The sequence below is a fragment of the Pleurodeles waltl genome, chromosome 1_1 (genome assembly GCF_031143425.1).
Source record: "Pleurodeles waltl isolate 20211129_DDA chromosome 1_1, aPleWal1.hap1.20221129, whole genome shotgun sequence".
Lineage (NCBI taxonomy): Eukaryota > Metazoa > Chordata > Amphibia > Caudata > Salamandridae > Pleurodeles > Pleurodeles waltl.
Genome location: NC_090436.1, coordinates 868,658,707 through 868,679,355, shown reverse-complemented (window position 1 = coordinate 868,679,355; position 20,649 = coordinate 868,658,707). Strand labels below are relative to the sequence as shown.

The 20,649-nt window shown below is 41.8% G+C and overlaps 1 protein-coding gene across 1 annotated transcript in view; it reads right to left on the bottom strand.

Annotated features, from left to right (window-relative positions):
- The window catches only part of UBQLN1 (ubiquilin 1), a 336,216-nt gene that overhangs the window by 120,239 nt on the left and 195,328 nt on the right, over positions 1-20,649 (bottom strand). Inside the window, exon 6 of the mRNA XM_069229922.1 lies at positions 1,620-1,857. Within this exon, the coding sequence (XP_069086023.1) occupies positions 1,620-1,857 (238 nt within the window). The remainder of the gene's footprint in view (positions 1-1,619; positions 1,858-20,649) is intronic.

Below are 20,649 nucleotides of genomic sequence, written 5' to 3'. Positions count from 1 at the left end.
GTGATGCATCAGTCACCACTGTCCGTCCTGTGTGGGGTAGGGAGTTGGGTCTGCTGCTGACCCACCAGTGGTCCAGTAACCACCACTACAGATCTTTTGCACTCTCTGCAGAAATATGTACGTGGTCGAAAAGAGGTTCCTGGATGTTTGGCCACTGACACTTCAGATCCTGCTGTAGAGGCAGCATATACCACCTGCTGTGCTTGAGCAGCACACTGGAGGAGGCTACCAGTACCAGCAGCCTCAGAATCAGTCTCATTGAAATCCAGGTTGGAGGCTGAAATATGGGGTTCAAAGCCTGAATAACCTGGACTCTCGTTCCAGGGGAAAGGCACAAAGCAAACTGAACAGAATAGGATGAAAGGGAGCTTTTGCGAAGGAGTCAGCTGTGTTTTCAGCAAGTTGACAGTGAACCCCAAAGATGACAGGAGGTTCATCGCAGTCTGGAGGTGATTGACGACTGGCTGGGGTGAGCCCACCTTAAGTTTAGATTTATAAAGCAAGCAGATGCCCAGGGGTGTCTTGGCGTTAGCAAACTGTCAGAAACAAAAAGCTAATTTGAAAAAAGGCAGGTTTTCAGCCCTTTCCTAAAGAGGATCAGATTGGACGTGCATGGGTTAACATGTTCCATCCTTTTGCAGTAGACAGAAAAAAGTTTTTCCCGCCCCAAAGAGCTTTTTAAACCTTAGGAAGATGCAGAGCATTCAGCAGAACCTTGACTACGTATTCCGGCCCTGAGTCGTACAAAGCATTGTATGTCAAACAAAGAGCCTTGACGAGGACTTGTTTTTTCACCGGCAGCCAATGTCATTCGAAAACTTACTGAGAGGCAGACTGAAACCTAGGGCCAGATGTACGAAAGGATTTTACCCATTCTGTGCCTATGGGAAAAAGCTTTCGTACATATGGCCCTTAGAGGTGTTTATTAGCAGCCTCCTAGCGGCATTTTGTAGGATTTGAAGTTTGTTCAGCAGTTGTTGTTCTAAGTGCATATATGAAGCAATACAATAATCAACTCCACATAGTAGAAAGGCAACAATTACCGTTTTCCTGAGTTCAAAATGGATAAAGGGAAATATTTTCCTCAGGGTTTTCAACAGGCAGAAACATGTTGAAGTGGCCTGACTAACTTGGTCTACAAAGGTGAGTTTGTTGTCAAAGGACACTCCGACGACAGTCCTTACAAGGTTTAAAACCTGTTTTGTGAGGTGGCATTTCCCTTGCTCCCTGTGATTTGAGGTAAAACGGTCTCAGAGACCAGTAGTAGCTCCAGATCTGCATCTACTGTCAGCACAAGCATGGCACCTATATTGTTCCGCATGTCATTTCTGGAGACAAACTGTCAGTGTGGAGCTGCACTGTGCACCCTACCAGCATGCAGAGGACTGTTCAAAAGTTTCAGGTCTAGTCTGATGCCTGAGGAATATTCAAAATGTGAAGCATCTGAGGTGAGTAATGGCCATCAAAAGTTGGTACTGTTCTCACTCCAACATTTAAGCATCAGTGCGAAAGACACAGTTTTAAGCCTTGCTACTGTTCTAATAATTTTTAATAACCTTACGAAAACAATAAAATGAAATACATATAAAACGAAATTGAAACATGTCACACATCCTTACCTCCTAATCCAGAATTTAAATTTGGTATGGTAGAACTTTGTCCTGTCGTTGCTCCAATGGTGGCACTACCACCAACGCTTCCATCACTACTCACTGGAGTACCAGTTGTTGTAGAAGCCGGAGGAGTAGACTGAGGAGCCCAAGGGTTTGGTAAAGGATCTCTGTTCTCTGTGCGTGAAGGCTGATTAGCTAGATTTGTTGCATTGCTCACCAATGAAGCAAAAGGATTTCCTCCAAACTGCAGTAAAAATCAGCAAAAGAAACAGCAGTTACACAGTTTGAACCTAACAAATAACACTTGTAATCCCAGATCAATATAATAAACGTGCTTGTTGTATTAATTCTCATACAGTCCTATTTTAAAATGTCTTTCGTTAGTATAGAAAACACTGTTCCGCAAGTGCAGTAGTGCTTGCTTTGCCAAATTGGAAATCAAAGTAAAAAAAACAACAACAAAAACACATTTCCACCATCTTAACAGCAGACTTTGCTCCAGCTCATATCCTGTATGAAAGAATACGCTGCTAGTCGAAATGCCTACACACCTTAAGTAACGCCTTTTCAAATGAAATCTTCATTTTGCGCACAGATAACTAATATGATGAAATACTCTCTGTCGGAGACTTTTGTAGTCATGCTCTACCGGTGCCAGGTGGCATAAAGCACTGTTTCCCGAAGCAAGGTCGAAGATTCAAAAACAGAACAACATTGTCAGAGAGGGGAGGATGGAGGACTTTGAGTAAACCACCAGGAAGACATTGGGCCAGATTTGCGAACTACAGATGTCCATAAGGAGAGTTCTGTTATTGTTTGACAGATGAGGATATTCAAATCGACAATCACTTATTAATGAGCATACTTTTCTATCTGACCACATGAAAGATTGGGCAGATAAAAGCAAAGGGAAGCTAAAAAGGAGAGGAAAGGGATGGGAAAAGAATGATGAGGCATTTTTTTTTTTTCAAACTCCCAGAAAGTTGTGAATTGGTTTAATTCACCGATTAAGTGTTTAGTGGGCCGTTTTCAATTCTACAAACATTGCCCTCCATCTGATTGAACCTCAAATGTTGCAGCTGAAAGTAGGCTGATGATAAGCATATCGTACTCAAACTTGAAAACCCATCAAATCTCGATGCCTGTACCAAAAACAATGTCTGGAAAAAATTGACCACTAGATGTAAGCAAAATACAAGAAGCCAAATACCACTAACATGGAGATACTAGAATATTAGGATACAGCATATGAAGCAACTATTATCCATCACCAACAAGAAGGGATACCAACATTCTACTCAGAGAAAAGGGAGGAATCTGAGAGTGAGTATATAGTTCAAACTCTTCTTTGTAGCACAGGGAAATTATACCTCCGGACAAAGCTTTAACATGTGTGTCTTTGCATGCGTTGGTTCCCTTAAAAGGTTCATGATACATTGCCTTAGTACTTTGCCAGTTTCACTATGACAGCGCACTATACAATGAAGGACCTCTGCTAATACTCTGGAAAAAAAGAGAGAATTAAGAATGCAGGCTACCAATGTAGGCTGAAATCATATCTGACATCAAATCACTACACTGCTTACTGGTGGCCAGAGAATCACCTTCAAAACAATACACATCAGACATTGAGCCGTCCATGGAATTACATTAAGGTTCATTTAACACTACTCTCTACACCCATTGATAAAGAGCATTACAATTTTATGCTGACTCCTCCACTGACCAACTGACCCAACAGAAAGCTATAGCTGCAAACATGCAGAAAAACAGTTTCTGTCCCGATAGCCAAGCTCCAGAACGCTATACCCTAAACAAATTATATGAACCACTAAAAATCTGGTTCTTCTCCATCCACAAAATCGATGGATGCAGAACATCAACTATGTAATGTGAAAAGCTATGCTTAAATGTGTCTGTTGGCCTCTCTCAACTTGCTGTCCTTTAGGGGGCTGTACTGCCATTTGATAAAGTTTGTTTTGACCAATGACTTTGTGTTTCACCACTGCGCATATTAGTTGCTCAATGTTCACCAGTAGCATATGGTATGTTCTGTATTCTGTTGAGCCGCCTATGGGCTTTGACATTGCATTAGTCATTACATTCTGTATTCTGCCTATTGGCTTTGACATGCTGTATCCAGTCTAGCCGCCTATTGGCTTTGACATTGCATGCCTATTGACTTTGACATGATGTATTCAGTTTAGCCGCCTATTGGCTTTGACATTGCATGCCTATTGACTTTGACATGATGTATTCAGTTTAGCTGCCTATTGACTTTGACATGCTATTAGATATTCTGCCTATTGGCTTTAACATGATATCATATATTACATTTTGTATTCAGCTCAGCTGCCTATTGGCTTTGACATGATATTATACATTGCATTTTATATTCAGCTCAGCTGCCTATGGGCTTTGACATGATATTATACATTGCAGTTTGTATTCAGCTCAGCTGCCTATTGGCTTTGACATGACACTAGACATTGCATTTGATATTTAGGTTAGCTGCCTATTGCCTTTAACATGACATTGCATTTGATATTTAGGTTAGCTGCCCATTGCCTTTAACGTGGAGTTAGACATTGCAGTTGAGAATCCAAGCTGTATTTTTCCAAGCTGTGTTTTTGCACCAGAGAACCAAGATGTTTTGCTCTCACAGTAGACTAGACATGATAAGAGAGAGTACATGGGTGTTGTTTTTTCTTCGCTTGAGCTTGGGAACAGGAGTAGTCTTGGAGACCTGGCCAGTCTCCAAAAGGCTTGCTCAGTTTCCCAGGTCTGAGAGGAGGGGGCACACCTTTGTAACGAATGTAACAGGCTGCAGAGAGTCAGATTCGAATCTGCCGGACCTCGTGCTGGAGCTTGGCGCCAGCTGCCAGCATCCCGTGTGGGTAGATGAAACTCTTTCTCGCGGCTGACAGGGGTCATCAGCTTGCAGACCTTAGAAAGATGTAGCTGTAAATAGTTCCCACACGGTGAAGTATTTGTTTTGCTTTGCATTCAATATCTTATAAATATAACCTGCTGTGTATATTGCAAACTTATATATTTTGTTTGATTAACGCGGACTTGAAAGCTACTAATTCGTCATACATAAAATATTGTGGTTGGGGAAGAATTAACAACAATAAAAGTCTTCTTTGACCTCAGAAGTGCATTTCTGTTGTGTTATGTTAGTGCTTAGAAACTAGATAAGAGCAAAGCACTACAATTGGTACCAGAGGTCGTGGGGTGTCGGTCATTAAGAGGTGATTAAGAAGGGGTTTGACGAGTTAGTAGATTTCTAAGTGCACACTTTAAAAGTGTAATTGTTTTTTTGTTGTTTGGAGAGTTACAGAAATTGTTTTTTGTTGTTTGGAGAATCACAGTAGCACGGCAGACCAGGTCATGTGTTGTTAAACTGCCTGATGGTGCTAAGAAAAACCGTGAATTGTTTTCTGTTTGGGGAATTACAGAAGAAAATGCATGTGTAGCTAGAATGCCTGATGTAGAAAACGTGTGTTTTGGAAGTAATGATGACAGAAAGGTCTGGATACCTTTATCTGCTTACAGAGAAATGCAGGAGAAATGTAGGAAGTTGGAACATGAAAATAGGAATTTACGTGAGCAAATTAGCCCGACTGAAAGTTATAAAAGGGCTGTTTTTGAAGAATCTTTCTTGTCCCATTCCAGTAATGAGGGGGTTAAGACAGCTCCGAGCTGCACTGAGTTTTCGTGTGAGCCAGGGTTTTTGGCAGCCAAAATGCATTCCTTAACTGATAACAGGGACGAGAGAGACCAGAATGTGATTTACGAGTTACCGTTACCGTTGCAAAATGCCCAAGTAAAACGAAAGATTTTAGGGAAAGAGACACCTAGTTTCATTAGCTTGTTTGATTTTTGGAAAAAGAATAGCCCTCATTTGAGAGAAATCCTAACACTTTTGTATATGGTCACTGTGAAAAATAATATGCAGCTGCGCGCTTGTGATTTGGCAAATGAAATAATGCAGACTCTAGGTTTCTGCGCAGTGCAAGAAGGAAAAACTGATGTACATGTAAATCAAGAACAAGGAAAGAAAATAGTGCCCCTAGCTAGAATCATACAATGGATCTGGTACTTGCAAGACAGGGCTAGAGTACCACAGATAAAAGAGTCCCCAATGAAGTTGAGTGCACCATTTGAATTTGTGTCTACTGAAGATAAAAAGCATGTTTGTTTTACTAATGATTCATTGACTGAAATGTTGTTTTCTGGCACAGGAGAAGGAATGGAGTTGTATGATGTGTGTCAGATTTTAAAGCAAGAGCTACGTGAGATGTGTCATTTTTACGCTGATTTTTGGTTCATTGCTAATGTTTTAGCACCTAACTGGTTCAATTACCTTGCAGATGTTAATGAGAAAAATTCAGAGAGAGAAGTGTACACCCAGAATTCTGCCTTAGTGGGGATGGCTAAGTGGGTGCCCCAGAAATGTGAACAGCTGAGAGAAAAAGCCACTTACAGGTGGGCAGAGATGAGAGAGATGCACATTCCCCTAGATTTGATAAAAACTGTGCAGCACGCACAAAAGCAATCTGTCATGCAAGCAGTCACAGAGCAGTTGGGGAGAGGAAAGTTACCAGAACAGAAATGGCAAATTGATCAGGTTTTAGGGAGAGTGATTGCTGCAGATTACCAAGGAAAAATCGAAATTATGCTGATACCTAGAAAAGAATCTGATTTATTCATACAAATTGGAGACAGAATGGCCCAAATTGGCAAAAATGCAGTGAATGGAGGTTTGGTAAAGAATGAGTCTGCCCCAGCCCTTCTGACAGTGCAAGAAAAGGGAAGCTGTGGCGCAGCAGATAAAAACCTCAGTGCTGATGTGTGGGCTGAAGCCCCAGGTGATCCTCCAGAACCTGCAGAAAATATAACAAAGGGCCTCAAAAACGTCCTGCTGATTATAAAACAGGGAAAGAAAGAGGAAGGGTGCAGTTTAAATGAAAAATGTTATTTGCAAGAAAAGTCATACTTGTTTCTTTTGCAGATCCTACCACGTTTCGCCACTGTCCCTGAGTGTGCTGTGTGGTCCCCCTTCCAGTGTGTGCGTGTGGGGTCGGGGAAGGGACCGAACCACCAACCTGAACCTGGCTGAGTAAAGTGCCAGCACCATGGATCCATTTTGCGCAAACTGCGCCTTCAGTTCAAGTTCAACTTGTTTGATTGCATTCTTCCACGGGAACTAAGCTGTGTTTTTTTTTTTTTCCCTTCTCGTATGGAACTCTGACTTTTGCTTACCTTCCAGAAAACCTTTCAAGTGGACCGTGCATCTTTTACATGAGTAGAACTCATGCCACATCAAATTGCTAACACTGTTGAATTAGAGACTCATTCAGAGTATAAAAATTGCTCAGTCTTCTCTATGTAGATGTATCTGATGTGAAAGGTTATGAAATCAATGTGTTAATTCACTTCTATTGCTTTGCAGGGATTGCTTTGATCATAATGTTTTTTTTGTTTGTGCTGATGTTTTTTGTTTTTGTTTGAAACAGGAGATATGTGAAACAAAAATTCATTGGTCAAAGGGCAGAATGTACTGCCATTTGATAAAGTTTGTTTTGACCAATGACTGTTTCACCACTGCGCATATTAGTTGCTCAATGTTCACCAGTAGCATATGGTATGTTCTGTATTCAGTTGAGCTGCCTATGGGCTTTGACATTGCATTAGTCATTACATTCTGTATTCTGCCTATTGGCTTTGACATGCTGTATCCAGTCTAGCCGCCTATTGGCTTTGACATTGCATGCCTATTGACTTTGACATGATGTATTCAGTTTAGCCGCCTATTGGCTTTGACATTGCATGCCTATTGACTTTGACATGATGTATTCAGTTTAGCTGCCTATTGACTTTGACATGCTATTAGATATTCTGCCTATTGGCTTTGACATGATATCATATATTACATTTTGTATTCAGCTCAGCTGCCTATTGGCTTTGACATGATATTATACATTGCATTTTATATTCAGCTCAGCTGCCTATGGGCTTTGACATGATATTATACATTGCAGTTTGTATTCAGCTCAGCTGCCTATTGGCTTTGACATGACACTAGACATTGCATTTGATATTTAGGTTAGCTGCCTATTGCCTTTAACATGACATTGCATTTGATATTTAGGTTAGCTGCCCATTGCCTTTAACGTGGAGTTAGACATTGCAGTTGAGAATCCAAGCTGTATTTTTCCAAGCTGTGTTTTTGCACCAGAGAACCAAGATGTTTTGCTCTCACAGTAGACTAGACATGATAAGAGAGAGTACATGGGTGTTGTTTTTTCTTCGCTTGAGCTTGGGAACAGGAGTAGTCTTGGAGACCTGGCCAGTCTCCAAAAGGCTTGCTCAGTTTCCCAGGTCTGAGAGGAGGGGGCACACCTTTGTAACAAATGTAACAGGCTGCAGAGAGTCAGATTCGAATCTGCCGGACCTCGTGCTGGAGCTTGGCGCCAGCTGCCAGCATCCCGTGTGGGTAGATGAAACTCTTTCTCGCGGCTGACAGGGGTCATCAGCTTGCAGACCTTAGAAAGATGTAGCTGTAAATAGTTCCCACACGGTGAAGTATTTGTTTTGCTTTGCATTCAATATCTTATAAATATAACCTGCTGTGTATATTGCAAACTTATATATTTTGTTTGATTAACGCGGACTTGAAAGCTACTAATTCGTCATACATAAAATATTGAGGTTGGGGAAGAATTAACAACAATAAAAGTCTTCTTTGACCTCAGAAGTGCATTTCTGTTGTGTTATGTTAGTGCTTAGAAACTAGATAAGAGCAAAGCACTACAGGGGCCCACCTGGCAATCTCCTCAAGCTTAGGCTTGATTCAAATGAGCTCTTCCATAACACTTATCTCGATGAGGCTGTGGAAGCCCACCGTCGCCCCTCCCGTGCTTGTTTGCACTGCTGTGATAGTTCATTGCTTGGTGACTATTTTCGACACCCTTTCACAGATACTGGAACAACCCACTGACTCATCAACATGTGCTGCTCTCCTTAGATTACTGAAATAAAGTAGAGGGGAGTGTTCACTGGTCAGAATAGGAACATTTACTATGACGAGAGGCATTGCTCAGACGTGCAACTCGAATAATCTGCTTGTGTTATTGGCCTGACGCAAGACAATGAAATGGTGTGCTAAACTGGAGGAACCTATATACGTGAGAAGGGGGTGCCCTAACAAAGTAGAAAATTGGGGGCTAATGGTGGGCTAGACTTTTACCATATACGATTATTTGATGCAAACTGTACTTGTATGTGTGCCCATAAGCGCTATTGCTTTGTTTTTCAGCAAAAATCGTTAACACTTGGTTTAAAAAAACATGTTTCAGCATTCTCTGCAACAGCTCACACGTACATGAAGCAACACACACTGCAGCGTGTTTAAATCATGTCTCAGCATCTCAAAACAGTACCTAACACTTCAAACAGTCCAGCCTTCATCTAGCGTAGTTCCAAGCATACACTCCAAAAGGGCTTCCACAAGCCCATTTCCAATCAGAGCAGTTTGTGGCCTCATCTAGTCTATGAATCGCTAACAAATTCTTGAGTGCAATAGCATAAAAACTGTTGTCGGAAAAGTGCAAGAAGGTTGAGAAATAGGAGGGTAGAACACCGAAAGCTTTAAGGGAGTGTGACTAATTTCTCAAAAGGGAGAAGTTATTTTCTATATTGAGAACAAATAGGAAAACTAGCAAGCAAACTGTTCGGTTTTGGCCCAAACAGGCAGGTTTTCCATAGACAGTAAGAGCTACCGTTTGAAGAAGTATTCTAGGATATCAGAGTGGGACACACTTAGTGGAAACATTTTTGTGAACATAAAAATCAAAATCCAAGAGAAGAGTACACTTACTTACTGCATTTATAAAACCTAATCATGAGAGAAGGTAAGCAAATAAAGTCCAAACATATGACCTGCACCACCCCTATCTGAAGTAAGCCGCCAAAAAGGAAGTGACCTACCATGCACTACATCAAAAAACTCAACAGATTCCCCCAACAGTTCACCATACATCTTGCAAATTTGAACACCATCTTAATAAAAATAAACTCTAGGGGTAAAAAGGCCGAAATCTCTGCCATTTGAACTTTGATGACAACATATATAGTATCCTAGCCAACATAACTGAAAAAATGAGACATGTTGTATGCCACCTTGATAGAGGGACAAATCCATCACATCTTCTGTCAAGGACTAGTCCAAAACGACTAATGCTGCAGCCTTCAGACCTGGTGGGATTTCATTTGCAGATATTCCCCTTGACCACCAAAAACCCAAGTGCACAGAATGATTCCCAGCTTCTCTGCTAGGCCAAATTGTGTAATACTAGACAAACACGTTATTTCACTGTGCGTCTTTTTTCTTCATTATTGCATATGAGAGACTGTTAACACGTGTGAGTTTAGGATCACTGCTGTACAAAAACATCATGTTTAAAATGATAGACTACAAGTTGCTGCATTTATTATAATGTAGGCCGCATATACCGTGCACATGATTACTGATTTCTGTCTTAGTCACTCAACGCATTTTTGTCTTCGGTATAAGGCATATTGGCCTAGAGCAGCACAGCAAGTAATCTTGCTGCGTTGTCCTATGCCAAAGTGAAAAGGCAGTAATGTACCGTATTTCTGAAATACAGTGTAATCCAGTCCTTTCCCGCTTCGCTGGTGGCGTTTTGGCAGCATTGCGCCAATGCAGGCACCGTTGCACCATGTTGCAACAATGCTTCTGTTGAATACAGGATTCTTTTTGTGCACGTAAAATGCCAAAAGGTGTTTTCCTCGTTCTATGTGTGCTGCAGCACACAAGGAAAAAGCTAAAAACGAGGAGAAGTCCCCGGAGGCGTACGGCTTTGACACTTTCCCAGGTTTATGTAATTTTGTAAATCTGGGGGAGCATCGAAAACAATAGGTGTTGGGTGGGAAAACCCACTGCAACGCCCAAGGAATACAAGGAAGGCATAGATTTGAGCTTGCAGCAAGCAATGTTTATTTTAATATATAGGAATTCAAAAGCAGCAAATGGCTCAACTGCCAAAAATCGTCTCACACTATGCTCTGTCAGGCCAGCCTGTCGAGCACTAATTGCTCTGCCTATTTGTCACAACTCTCCAAATAAAAGGGATGGTTGCAGTGGTGGAAGTTATCCCGTGAATATAAAACAAATAAGCTTTGCATTATAATCACCAAAACTTTTAAACAGAATATTAACGACTTCCGAGCGCGACAGTGAAGCCTCACCTGTTGTAAGCACAACTCGTTCAAAGCCATACTTAAGTTAAAAAAAACCACATTAACAACGACCAAACTGTGTTCGAATTATATTTGACCATACTGTGAAATTATTAAAAATGTCAAACCTTTTTTACGCAGTTTATTGCTTAGCATTCTTTACCTACATGAAGTTGACACTATGCCACTAAATGTATTCTATTTATGTTCTTAGCAGTGAACTACGATTTTGATTAGAATGCACTGGTTCTTTTGTTTGGGTTAAAAGAATCCGGAATCATCAGCCTACTGTTTTTTTTTTTAATCAAAGAGAAGGAAAGGGGGAGCATCAGGGTGTTTCCTTGGTCACCACCCTGCTTAACAATGAGGCAGTTAACCAACAGTCCTGAAACAGCTCTAAACCTTGACTGTCACAGACTGGCAGGATAAGTAGTGCTCCAAAAGAATACACCCATTTTCAGACAGAGCTCCAGCAAAACTTGTGATTGGCCTGAAAACATCCACAGCAGCCAGAATGACAAGCAAAAATGTAAAAAGTGTAACATTTTCAGAAGCACCACGAAGTATTATCCCCAAGGAGTCTGCATATTTTCAAGAAATGTCCAGGACGTTTTTGTGACTTAATTGCAGCCATGCATGCTCTAAAAGTGTAGTTCGCTATCAGAGCGGCACATCTGTTTACCTTCAGAAGCGCTTCACTTGACAAAGCTAAAACCCTGTAAATATATATTTTTGGCTTCTAAGTTGTATGTCTTGATGAACATTTTGAAATCATTACTGTCACGGACTTGGGGTCTTTTAACTCATAAGTGATAAGGATTTTAGTGGTTAAAATTATCAATCTGACAATGACCTCTCTATTTTGAAAATGTCAATATTTTATTTTATATAACATGTTTGCTGCTTCTGCTTGTACCATGTATATATATATGCCTGTCTGTAATTTTTTTTAGCATTGCGTCTCCTTTTTAACTAATGTAAGTGTTTTTAGGTCGAGCGTAAGCATACGGCTCTTGTATACTTTTAGTTTACTTACTGTTGGCTTAAAGCCATTGCATTTGTTCGTTTCAGTGTCATTTAAAAATTCAGGCTTGCTAGTGGTCAGTCATGCTTCTTTGTCCTTCCTTTTTTCTTTGGGAGCAGGGACCAACTACTGTATAATTACGCTTTATACTGTTTATCTCTTCTTTAGGTACTTATTTTTTCTTCGTTTCCTGCTCGTGTCCAGCGAAGCTTCAGTTTTCATTTGCAGACAATTCTTACTCTCAGCTTAGCTTCTCTGCAAACAAGGCTGTTATCTTGGTCACATTTGCTTTTTGTGGTGCCTCGTGGTGGGAGTGATGAGGACCGCTTTTTTTTTTTTTTTTATTTACTTGTTTTAACTTTCGAGGCTTTACATGAGTACCAGCTACATTACACAAGGACATATTAATTTTTTGTGGGCACGGGGAGATTAAGTGATGTTGAGCAATGCTGTGACTTTAACTCTAGTCCTTGCGCCACACCTTCAGCCTGTTGGAGCGCATGAGGCATTGCAGCTCTTAATTGTTGCAGCGTGACACGTCGCACTTTATATTTACATCTGGCACCTGCGCCATTACAAAGTGCTCAAACCATGGAGTGCAGACCGCGGCTTCATACAAAAAAATAAAACACAACAAAAAAAAAAGACAAAAAAAAAAAAAAATTTGTTACAATGCCAGGAGCTCTAACTTTCAAAAAAGCAAGACCGATTGCACTGCGGGAGACCATCCTGCAATCACCAGGATTGTCCAACCTCTGGCATCCTGCAATTGCCGGGATCGTCCATCCTCCAGCACAGTGTTTGCGCTATTATGCGTCACCGAAGGTCAGAGGATCCTTGGCAGTTATAGGATGACTACAGCGGCCTCCCACCATGGTGCCATGCGAGCGCAGAGCAGCTGCTCTATTGGCGCTAGAGGTCGGATGATCCCAGCGGTTGGGGGTGTATATTTTTAAATTAACGCCTTATTGTTTGCCGCTGCTGATACCACCTTGCTTACAGTTGATTGTTTGAAATTTAACTTAAAACAGAGCGACGTCCGTTACATCTAGACATTAATTGCACTTCCCGTTCTACAGCTGCAAGAGGTGACAGAAATGAAGACTGCTCCAATTCCAGCCCAGCAGACCGGGGGCACCAGTGCCGAACATAAATCAGGGTTGTATATGGTCTACACAACGGTTCAGAGGGGGACAAGTGAACAAAGCCAGCTTCTGTTTCCTGGAAGATTAACACTGCCAACACTTTGGAGGAGGTAAATTCAGCCCGTCAGCTTCTACATTTTTCTTTCACCAGATGACCACCGAGGAAAACACGAAGCGTTGGGCATGTTGGAACTCTGTCATTAGTAAATACACAGGGTGACCAGACGTCCTGGATTTGCAGTGACTGTCCCGTTTTTTCACCAGCTGTCCCGACCGATTTCAGTTAATTTAGCTCAAGTCACGGTTTTTAAAGAGTCGCTTGAAAACGGTAAGAAATTATGTTTTTTTTTTTTCCAAACCAGCGATACTAAGCAGATACTATCAGAAAGCAATTTAATTAAGAGGCATTAGACTGGCTTTAAAAATGGCATTTGATTTATTTTCTTAGTGCCTCTTATATAATTCTGTGCTGATAAGCGCCGTCATTCTGTGCGCTCGGTTGAAGAAAACTTGTTGTCCTTTTTCTATTTCTTTCAAATTTCCTGTATTTTTACTTTAAAATTCTGGTCACCCTGAAAATACAGCAACCATATGTCATGCTTGGGTCTTTACTCTGAGAGTGATGCACTATGAGACAGAGCAATCCATTCAGTTTTGGGCCCTCAGCTCAGCTCTCCTTGGTCACTAAGATACAGTGCTAACTGGCATCTATCCAATGGGGCCTGGAAAGGAGGACATTTGTCCGCACTGATGTTTCTATAACTCAGGCCTTGTTTGGGCCACATTGGGAAGCCTTGTGCATTAGTAAGGGGCGTTTCTTGTGCATCTTTGCACTGGCTCCCTCCCCTCCCTCTGCACCTGGTCCCTATTACCAGGGCGACAGGAGCTGATTTGTGAGAGAGCACTCTGAAGCACAAGGGCCTGGAATGTTTGTAGGGCAGTAAACATGTTTACGGACACACTAGATTCTTTGAGGGCGTGCACAAACCTGATACCCAGTGAAGCAGCATTTATTTGAGGAATAATTGCTTTTAGAGCCCAGACACAAAGGGAGGATTCTCTGTTACTGAGCAAGATATAGCAGCTTTCTAAAACAGGACTGTCTATGACAACTTCATGTACTGAACTTAGTGACTTGCAAACTGTAGGGAGTCTCTAGCTCAATGGGGAGTTTTGTTATGCTACCATTTATTCTATTATTGTATGGGTTACAATGTCATTTTTGACATCTTATATTTGCTAGGTTATTGTATAATGTCTGATAGTTTGTTGTGCTGGGCTTGGGCTTCGCTGTGCAGTGCTACGGTTTTCCTTGTTTATTTTCCGATTTACATTTTTGGGATAGCGCCTGCATCCCTGAACTGTTAAGTGGTGTATGTTCAGTTGTACGATGCCAAGATTTGGTAGGTTCTGCTTACCTTCTCTAATAAATAATGGCAATATTTTCGGTTTTTGCTGCAGACAGAGGACAAAGGTAAATGGAAATGCTTTTGTTATATGCAGGGCCACTGAAATTTTGTTGCAGAGTGGGCCAAATTATGCGGCAGGGTTGACCAATTTATGTGGCAAAAAATGTCTAGTTATGCATTTACACCGCCAATAGCTCTAACTCAAGCAAATGTGAGACCTACTGGCATTGCTTGTTTGACTACAGCACTCCCAACCCTCGAGGCCTTGTCTGTTGTATACAAACCCATGAGAACCTTTTAAAAATGACTTGTCAGTCAGTTGCTTGAAACACCCATTGCTATTCCAGATAAACTGACCTAGAAGCTGAAAGAAAGGCAATCACCATGGTTTATGATGACATAAGTATAAAACGGAAAAGTAGGCACTGAAAAAGCACACAGGTCCGACTTTTTAATAAGTACTGACAAGTGCATCTCATGCATTTTCCCTGAAAGCTGGAGTACCTGTCAAAGGTGAACCAAGAAACCCCTAAGGGTTACCTCTGTGTGGGACATAACCCAACAAGTCAGTTCCTCTAAAATGGGAAGAGATTTCACATGGCTGAACAGTACTTGACATACAGGTTTAAGTTAAATAATAGATAAGAAGAGTATTACGAACACTGTTGTTTTACAGTTCTCAATGCAAAACTACCAGAGGAACTCCCACTAAACTCTTACACACAACAGTGTTTTCCTGAATTAAGTAATGTTTGGTTCTGCATTATTAGAGCCAGTTTATACAGCTACAATCTAGTATAAGATTAGCAGAGTGATTTTATGGTAATTTACTAAGTCTTTGACCAACTGACTGAAGTAGCACTTTTTGCTTTGGCTCTTGTTGGAGAGGACAAAGGGACCGATTCAAAAAGTAAATACAGTCATCAACATACATTTATGGCTGAATTTACCTTTTGATGCCTGCGAGGAAATCAGAGCGGGATCCTTGACCGATGTAAACCCATTTTTGAGGGAGGAGATCTTCAACACAAGTGTGGAGATCTCTACATCTGGTAATCTCATCAGCTTTTAGAAGTGAGCATTCCAGGTGTTTGGCTTGAACGTTTGGGAATGCTCACAAACTTGTATGCTTGTAAACATTTCCAAACTGCACTCCCTCCTCTTTCTACCCAGGAAGGTCCCGTTCCAAGGTGTCAAGGAAACTAGAACATCCACAGTTTTGCTGGGGTATAGAGCAAGTGATTTCTCTATTTGGAGAAATATTTTCCCAGTGTAGGAAAAAGGGTGTGTTAGGGTAGTGATGTGATTCCCATTCTGCTGACTTCATTGCTATTGAAACCTCCACACTGAAGGAAGAGGATTCCATTGCAAATATCAACTGACCTTTTCAGAGCCACCTGAATTTTTTTTGCTTGGTACAGCTTTCGAAGCATAAGTATAAGAAGTGCATTAAGGTGAATGATTAAATTTCTGCTTGTACATTCCCTACTTTTTTGTGAATCATGTCCAAATTCTTTAAATATTGACCAATTATATAGCACACCCCTACAAATGCAGTTGCCTGTAGGTGCATGAATATTCTAGGCTATTATCCAATTTAATCGTGATGATATAATTGACCACTGAAAGATGTAGAACTTTGTTGACCATATAAAGGTGATTAAACCTGGGATCTGAACTTACATTAATGCTCGTCTCTGCAACAGGCACTTTAATCTTTTGCGCTGTCTTAACAGTTGCCGGACAGAAAAGAGCAGATGCGTCATACATCCTCCATGGCTGCAGGTACAATGACAGCTAATGCATGCATGTGTGTGCTGGGATGTATGTGTGCCCGTACATAACATCGAGGTCTGTGGGTTCCATTTTAGAAGCCCTAGGAATGGAAATGCTAATTGGCGGTGAGTACTGCAACTCCGGAACAGAAGATGTTGATTGCTGACATTCCTGAGGGTTGGTGTGGGAAAACTTACACTGGAAAAAGGGGAGCAGAGAATCCTCTGTGCACATCTAAGGTCTCTCTAGACACAGCAGAGTTACAGTTCAGTAGGACCCAAGCTCATTGACAGACAAGATGCTGGAACTGATAACGTTGCAAGAGTAGCATCAGGAAAAATAATAGAAGAGAGGAAGTGGGTAACTGACCATTTGTGAGTCATATTTCAGTGAAGGCCGACAGCCAGGTGTGATCCCGGGTTGTAGGTCAACTGCAGACGACCATATTGTAGGAGACTGTCCGTTTGACAAAGGACAAGGCTGCGGAAAGGCCACTTCAAAGGAGTGTACACCAACAACATGATGTACAAAGGACCAGACACTAAATCACATCCGTTTTGCGATTTTGATTATTAAAGTGGGAGCGGGAGTCACATAAGTTGTTTAACATCGCTGTTCATCAGCTTGGAAAAAAGATCTACCAGACTTCAAGCTGCTGTAACTAGTACTGAAGGCCAAGATATGCTAGTATCCCTGCTTGGTAAGGGGACATCACCCAGGAAGTCAAGACCAATTGCCCTGAGCCAGCAGCTGCCTGCCTGCCTATCAAGAAAAGCGGACCTTGTAAAAAGGAGGGAATCGTCTGGAGGGAGATTGTGTAGAGTGGATCCTGTTAAGCAAAGAGTGTCCTCTCATGAAAAGTCAGTGACACATATATACCAGGTAGGGACAACAGTGAAGTTAGGGCTGTCGCCCTTGCTGTTTAAGTATGCCAGGTGGGGACCACTGTGAAGAACAGAGAGATCACACTGGAATGCTGTGCCAAGAGGATTCTTGCTGAAAGATCCCTCAAGAGGAACCCGCCCTAGAGTTGACATCCGTGGTTGCACTTACTGATCATTCAGGGGGCTAAGGAGAGGATGTCTGACACTGCTGCAGGTATTACCGAGACTGAGGCAGCACCTGAAGAGACCACATGACACTGCAGTCCTCTAGCACCCAGCCCGCAAAGACATGCGCTAGTCCTTCTGCACTCACCAGCTACCCCAGGTTAGGTAAGACTGTTCTAGGCAGTCATGACTTACTGGAACTTGGCACATAGCACTGATGAAGTTGACTCTTAAGGCCAGAACAAGACTGTGTGCTGACTAGCATGAGCCACATCAGAAGGTTGCATCCATTATCGAATGGGGGAAAAGCAGCCTCACTAGAAGGAAAGGAGGAACTCCGGGACACTCACTCCTTAGTTCAATGATAGTGTGCCACCCTCAAGGGGCTGTGGATACTATTTTAATTGCTGTTTCTATATTTGTGTGCCTATATTAAATACTACTTTTACCACAAACGCAATTATTTAACTGGACAATCATCTTATTGCAGTTACTATTTGTATTTTGAGTCTTGAGCTTTTGTTTGCATTGCACTTAACCCCTCCCCTGAAAAGCCTTGTACTGCTTGACACACACTACTATTGAGAGTCAAGTGCTGAAGGAGTAGGTACTAATTTGCCCACTTGTTTGAGAACCATAGCAGGTCAGGCACCAGGACAGCCATAATAAAATGCTAGCGCCCTAACAGCGGTCCCATGAACATCAGCATCAGTACTTGACCCATGGCGTTCTGAAAAGGGGTTCTGACACACCAAACATGGGGAGGAAGGTCTACAATGACAGCATTCACTGACATAGAATGACTTTACTACTACATCCCAGAAACCTTTAAGAAAGTCCATGTGACAAAGGCAAAACAGATAAGCGCTTCAAAGGCTGGCACTTTGTTCCATTTCAATGTCAATGAAAGAGAACGGGGACCTCAAGTTGTCCTATTTACAAGAGAGCAGCTCATTCTCTCTGGTTTGTTTTTCATTCTGGGACTTGTTCTCAAAAAAGACTAAAAGTGCCAGAAGCAATTTAAAAATCGGGCCTGAATGCGCTTCAGTTTTGCTTCTGCAAGGGGAATGAAAGATGGCTGAGAAACTTGATAAGTGCTTGAACGACTGCCCCTCAGGACGTTGCACTTTTTCTCTGGCCTCTGTGGAAGAAGACAGAGGAGCAAAGCAAATGGAATAAAGGGCACAACCACTAAAATGTTAATATTTTTGTCTTTATCATATTTAGTGCCTCTCAGAGTTTGTGGGATTTAATAGGTCGTCACCAATATGGCCACAACATCCAATTATTTTTTAAAGATTCCTCTTCTTCAGACATTTAATGTCTCAAACGCTGCCTCCACCTCTTCCAGACCTGGATGCCCAGCGTTAAAACTAGAGCTCACCCTATCCAATAAATAATTTCTGCTATTTACCAAGAACACCAACAAGCATGAAATACCACAAACCTAGCTCGATGACACAAATATTGACTTTTAAAGATTCAACTTGGACACCATCATCAATTTCAAGAAACAACCTGCCAAAGGGAAAAAACGACAGTCAGGTGGCAGCTCTCTCTTATATAGAAAATGAAGAGTTTCTTCCAGAAAGAGACAAACACTGCTATTTAAGTCTTTGCACTCTTGCATCTGGATGGTGTTAACACATTTAACCATGGCCTACCACATTCCTGTGGCACACCTTACGGGCATCCTTCTGCCCAGCATGCCCCATCTAGGTCCTGAGGAAATATCATTACATCACACCCCTATCCTGATAAAACTAAACTAGCTCAATCGGTTGGACTGCTTAATTTTCAGACAAGCTCATCATCTACTGGTTTTCTCAGCATCAGACTGGAGTCTAAAGAGTGTAAAATTGAAAAAAAAACAAGGGAACAGAAATGTTCCAACTATAAGCCCATAACTTAGAACAAGATCTCAGTATTTACTCAGGGGCCATCCCAAGGTTGCTCCAAATTAGAAAAGACTTGACAATGTCCCTATCACAATGAAGTAGCAGTGAAATTCTGCTGCAACCCAGCAGCCTCTCCTATCACTCTTTGACTGTATATTTGCCTTTGATCATGCCCTCTGTAAAGGTTTGTGCTTTATATTTACATACATACAAGAGATTCCTTTGAATATTTGTACTCATTACAGACTGCAAACTCCATACCTCTGGAAACCTCTGTGAGTTTGAAGCTGGTGAACTGGTGAGAGAACCACTGAGACCTGAGGTCCTTGTAAGGTGACTGGATGTTGGGATATTACACTCTCTGCAGTGCACATTTGGATGGATTCAATGAAGTACTGATGGTACCCTTTCAGTCGTGGCCTATCCACCGAGGGTGGCATGCCCCAGAGTGAGATGTTTCTGAGTCCAGGATGAAATCAGAGTGTATTTAAGAAGATTAATGTGGTGCATTCCGAGTCACTTTAGGTGTTGGCAAAGGAAAGGCCTTTGCAATAATCGTCAGCAGTAAGCTTCGATCAGAAAGAGAGAGGTGCCAGGTGTGATCAGAGGCAAAAACAACAAGGTGATGGATGGAATGCTTGAATTAATTTCAGTCACTGACTCATTCCAATATATCATTTTTTACCCACTACGTCATCTCAGTTTGGACCCAGCCACATGCAAAACTGTCTTGACCATGTTCCTCATGGAAAACGTCCAGCCCGAACTGCCAGGCCTGGTCCTCTCTGAACCAGAACACAAGCAACCCAGGACCGATTCCACCATTGCTAAAGGCTCTTCAGCCGGGTATAGTTTAGTTCAAATGGCACAGTGAGCCGGGACCTACGTCTGGGCATACCTGGTGCACGTAGGACATCAAATATAAAAACAAGGTGATGGATGGAATGCTTGAATGAATCTCAGTCACTGGGGTCACATATTAATCCATAATCTTTTGACCGCCATGCCACCTCAATTTGGACCCAGCCACATGCATAATCAGTCTTGACCCTGTTCTTCATGGTAAAAGTCCAACCCAAACTGCCAGGCCAGCTGCTATCTGTGATCAGAGGTCATGATTAAGACACTGATGAGTTGTGCTGCATCGTTATAAATATTAGGGCAGACACATAATGCCTTTCTAGGGATAGTCTATGTCCTCCATATTCATTAATAGGTGGCCTCTGTACATAAAGACTGAGTAGTCTGTGTCTGAGGTGATTGTTAGAGAGCTTTATTGTCACAGGCTCACTTATTTCACCATAGGCACTTGGTGAATAGACTTATAAATACTGACAGTGTGACCTGCAGCCCCTAACAGTACTGATGGTGAGCTTTCTAAACACAGATAGGGGGTGTGGTTCCCTATAAATGCTGATGGGGAGTTTTATAATCATCAGTAGGGTGGTGTGTGTTCTTGTAGGCACTG